This window comes from Carex rostrata, chromosome 10 (genome assembly GCF_964058835.1).
Source record: "Carex rostrata chromosome 10, lpCarRost1.2, whole genome shotgun sequence".
In the NCBI taxonomy this organism is placed as follows: Eukaryota; Viridiplantae; Streptophyta; class Magnoliopsida; order Poales; family Cyperaceae; genus Carex; species Carex rostrata.
This window is the reverse complement of record NC_135927.1, coordinates 7,234,615-7,239,692: the sequence shown is the minus strand read 5'-3', so window position 1 is coordinate 7,239,692 and position 5,078 is coordinate 7,234,615. Positions and strand designations below refer to the sequence as shown.

The 5,078-nt window shown below is 35.1% G+C and overlaps 1 protein-coding gene across 1 annotated transcript; it reads right to left on the bottom strand.

Moving 5' to 3' along the window:
* On the bottom strand, positions 1 to 2,245 carry LOC144560700 (uncharacterized). The gene is made up of 3 exons (XM_078309947.1): positions 2,086 to 2,245; positions 1,065 to 1,333; positions 1 to 877 (listed from the first exon to the last, which is right to left on the bottom strand). The coding sequence occupies exons 2-3, from the start codon at positions 1,326 to 1,328 to the stop codon at positions 188 to 190; spliced, it is 954 nt and encodes a 317-aa protein (XP_078166073.1). The 5' UTR covers positions 1,329 to 1,333; positions 2,086 to 2,245; the 3' UTR covers positions 1 to 187.
* Between the last annotated feature and the right edge of the window lie 2,833 nt (positions 2,246 to 5,078).

Here is a 5,078-nt window from a genome sequence, read left to right as displayed (position 1 = left end):
TGAGGAAAAAAAAACTAAAGGATCAGGAAACATCGATCGGTTATCAGCCTCTCGATTCAATCCCTCTATAAGCATCTATTCATAAATACCAATCGAAACAGTTAAAAAAAAAACATAGATAACAATCTAGTCCTAATACAATTCATAGTTAAACAAAACAACATAAATAACTAAGAAAACCCCACAATTACAAAACCCGAACTCTAGACCGAACCCTCCTCCGCCTTACTCGCTGTCTCCTTGTAGGGACCACCACCTCCTCGTCACTCGACCATAGATCACTCTCGACATCATCACTATCCAAATCAATAGCATTGTCACGGGTATTCCCCTCTATTCCTACACCTCTGCTACGCTCACTATTCATATTCTCTCTATGATCCCTCCCCATCCTCATAAGCCTCGCTCCCTCTCTAAGGAAGAAATAAAACAAGTCCCTGCCATTACCTCTCCTACCTTGATTCGCCTCGGAATCCGTGTCGCTGGTATTGTTACTGCTGCTGTTCATGTCAATTACATAGTCACCGAAAACCACCGATCGGGGCATGGCTGATTGAATAGCGCTCATAACGTCTTCTCTTTCCCTTTCTCTCTCTAAGGCTTGCCATCTCTGCTCCTGAACTGGGTCCACCTGACGGGTCTTTACAGCGGAGTGTAAAGATTTAATATGGTTTCGGAGTTGCTTGTAACTGCCTCTGAAAGAACAGTTGTCATGTGCACAGGTGCGTTTTTTGCGGTTGAGGTACTTACGGGCGGGGACCACCACTGTCCAGCCCTTGACCTGGCCTCGGCATAGAGGGCATGCCAGCTCAGCCGCCTCGCCTGACTCTTTTCCCGGACCCGCACCAGGGATGCTATAATCAATTTGACTTTGACCCTGTATTATTCTTTTTAATTACCCTTATGTGCACACAGCGAACCAGATATTTCAAATAGTCATCAGATGTGATACTGACATGTACCAGTCAATATGAAAGAAAACAGTCGGAACAACTCAACGTAAAAAATAAATTAAAACTTGTGCAGATCAATGTATGAAGTAAAAAATGGAGCTAAATAAGTACCTTAGAATAGGCTTTTTTGAACTGAGCAAGGCAGTTGGAGAGGCGGGGCCCAGTGCCACACATGTAAGGCCGGCATCCTTTTTCATGTGAAGAGCACAAAAGCAGCACTGCATTGTGGGGCCTCTCCATGCACACCGAGCACACAGCATCTTCCCAGTCTCTTTTCTCCTCTGCTGCTATTTTTAGGGTTTCGGATGGCTTCTTCTTTATCTTGTGAGTCAATTTCGACAATTTGGTGGCGAGCTGTTTCGGAATCCGTGTCATCTTTTCTTCTCGAGAAAAATTAAAACAGAATATTAGCTAGTTGTGTTGTTTTGGGGCTAATTTAAAAAACCAGCAACATCAGTTTTTAAGTGTTACCTAACTTTAACAGTATAGTTAAATTAGTCACTGCTACAGGCATGTACCAGTACCAGTCATTCTGAAATTAATCTACAAATGCATAAATTTAACCCAATTTTTGCTCCTTTAAACTCAAAATATGCAATCATGCATTCAACCCAATTTGTACTCAATTAAAACAAATATTAGCCAGTTTTGTTGTTTTGGGGCTAATTTCAAAAACAAGCAACATCAGTATTTGAGTGTTACCTAACTTCACCAGTATAGTTAAATTAGTCACTGCTACTGGCATCTACCAGTACCAGTCATTATGAAGTTTAATCTATGAATGCATAAATTTAACCCAATTTTTGCTCAATTGAGCATGCATTCAACCCAATTTGTGCTCAATTAAACTCAAAATATGCAATCATGTCTAAATTTAACCCAGTGCTTACAAAAGTTCCTGTTAACCTAAACCCTTAATTATCCACAAACAAAACCTTCTGATCTTTAAAACACAACTTCCTCACATCCACCAAAATGAAGGAAAAAATGTGCTTCATACAAACTTTTGATGCTAAAACAAGAAAGATTAACCAACATTCCGAGTGCGGGACCCGCATCTCAGTTAGCAGAGCGACTAAAGAGAGAGGTTTAGATTTGATATAAGAGAAGTTTAGTAGTAGCAGTAGCTTGCCTTGAGAGGGAACGAGACGAGAGGAGATCGATCGGGTGGCGGCTAGGGTTTCCCCGGGGAGGAGATCGACGGTCGGCAAGCGCGGAGAGGTCGAGGCTTCGGTTCGCTTTAGCGGGGGGTTTTGGAGAGAGAGAGAGAGAGAATGGTCGAGATGCACCTGGACCAATTGTGTTTCAAGTTTTCTAAAGTATCTCAAATTTTGAGAATATATCTGAACCGTTCGATATAGTCAAATACGAATATTAAAGGAATCGTGTATTTGATCGCACAGTGGAGATCTTAACTCAAAATTTGAATTACTTTAAAGGACAAAACCCGACCTAGGCGGTGCACCAAGGGTTTGGTTTACCAATGAAGGTGGTAATCCGTGTGGATTTGGTGTATCCCACATGTCAGCCGTCAGCTTTCATGAACCAAGAAAGATCGATGTGCATTTAATAATTTAATAAAGGCATAAGAGCGGGGAAATAGGGAGATCAATGAGAATTCAGCTCCACTAAAGTAGCTCAAATTTTGTGATTGGATATGGACCGTTTGCTTATGCTGGAACGAATATTAAAGGTAATATATGTCAAGCCCACCAAGGACCGGATCAAAATTCAAAATGTGAATTACTTTAGGGGTTAGAACCAGACTTTGTCGGTGCACGAAGGGTTTGGTTTACCATAGAAGGGCGGGATGCTTGTGGGATTTAGGTATGTCCCACATGTCAGGGAAACTGTTTTCATGAACCAGAAAATTCGATGTGCATTTGAGGATTTAATATAGGAGCAACAGCGGGGAGATATGCCGAGTATCTCTCAGATGCGAAATCAGATCCCGTGCAACACCTGACCGGGTAGAATGAGATCTGAGTCGTCGATTATAACCTGGCACGAATCTTAAAGCAGACTTCATATAGTTCAAATAAGTAGGAATTTCAATTGCTTAGCTAAAAGCTCATTCTATCAAGTGTGGTATCTGAAGGGACAATTAATCCTCAGATACCGCACACGTATTCGAAAAATTATATCGAAATTTTATTTTTTATCAAATTAAAATAAATAGTTTGGATCTCATTCTATCAGATCAAGTACCTGACTGAAACTTAATTCTTCCGATAGGAAATCGTGTAGAGTTTTGAATGCAAAAAATATTTATTTTTTTTATAGATACGTTCTATATATAAATATTTAATTAGTTATTTTTATTAAAAATGTATATTTTTAATATATAATAACCTAAATATGTTTACTGATTGTGTGTTATTACCATTAAATTATTTAATTTAAGAAATTTTTTTTTTAAATACCAAGATACTTCCTTTTAGACACATCACCAACTAACAAAAATTAACAAAAAGGGAGATAAAGAGTCCCCTGTCGTACAAAATAAATCTGCTGAAATCTTAAATTAGTGAACAATAATTTTGAAATTCCTGCAATCTGAATCCAACTGATGATTTTTCTTTAGAATGTATCTTGAAACAATTAATTTTTTTGTGTACGCATTTTGAAACAATTCGACGGCTGGATTCAAAATACATGAATTTTATGATTATTGTTTATTGGTTTCAAATTACAGCAGATTCAAATTCCCTGTCAGATACCTCTCTTACAGGAGAAGTAAAGAGACATTCTATCTTAATCACTCCACCTTTCTCCTTATTATGTTTACAAAAGTGCAAAATTTCATATCCTAAAATTACATTATTCAAAATGTACCTGTGTTTAACACATGCATTTTTGTTTGATCTAAAGACAATCCACAAGTACTTCAAGTCATAAAATCAACAATTTATAAATTATTTTATACTACAGTTTACCAAACTAATTGGCATAATATTGTCTAATTGTCTTAACTTTCTTTCTTTAGAAATAAGGTAGACTATAGCTTTATTAAGATGAGCTAATAATAATATGTTTTCATAAAAGACAGCAACTAGGGTGAATAAATCAATTTTAATAGTGTCCCAAAAGTGTTGATAAAAACCAAAGGGATCCCATCTGAGCCATAAGCTCCTGATTCCGATTTTTTTATATATATCCAAAACTTCAATCAAATTACAAAAAATAACCGATGCACCGTTGAAATTCGATTTTTATCCAATCCGGTTATCCAATAACCGGATTTTATAGAAATGTCCGGTTAACCACTCCCCGGACTCAAAATGCACAAATCCGGTTAATGGTTAACCGGATTTGTGCATTTTGCCTTTTTTTTTTTTTTTTTTTTTTTTTTTTTGAAAACAGAAATTTTTTTTTTTTTTTTTTTTTTGTATTAAAATATTAGAAATATTAAATATATTTCTTTGAAAACAGATATAATACAATATAATTTGATTTATTAGAAAGACTGCAACAAATAACCCGGATCAATATTTTTCAGATCCGATTTTTCACGGCTGTAAGAAAAATTAATATATTTCTTTATGTGTTATTGAAAAAAAATAAAAATAATTAGATTCCGAGTTATTGATCCCGGTTCAAAAGTCACTTCTAGGTAATCCAGAAAATATTGTGACCTTTCTAGTACATTTAATTAATAAAAAGTTGTATCTATTTTGAGAATTCTTTTTGAAAAACAATAATTAAATAAATTAAAGTTTTTGATTTTTTTCAAAAATAGATACAACTTTTTATTAATTAAATGTACTAGAAAGGTCACAATATTTTCTGAATTACTTAGAAGTGACTTTTGAACCGGGATCAATAACTCGGAATCTAATTATTTTTATTTTTTTCCAATAACACATAAAGAAATATATTAATTTTTCTTACAGCCGCGAAAAATCGGATCTGAAAAATATTGATCCGGGTTATTTGTTGCAGTCTTTCTAATAAATCAAATTATACTGTATTATATCTGTTTTCAAAGAAATATATTCAATATTTCTAATATTTTAATACAAAAAATAAAAAAAAATAAAAATTTCTGTTTTCAAAAAAAAAAAAAAAAAAAAAAAAAGAAGGCAAAATGCACAAATCCGGTTAACCATTAACCGGATTTGTGCA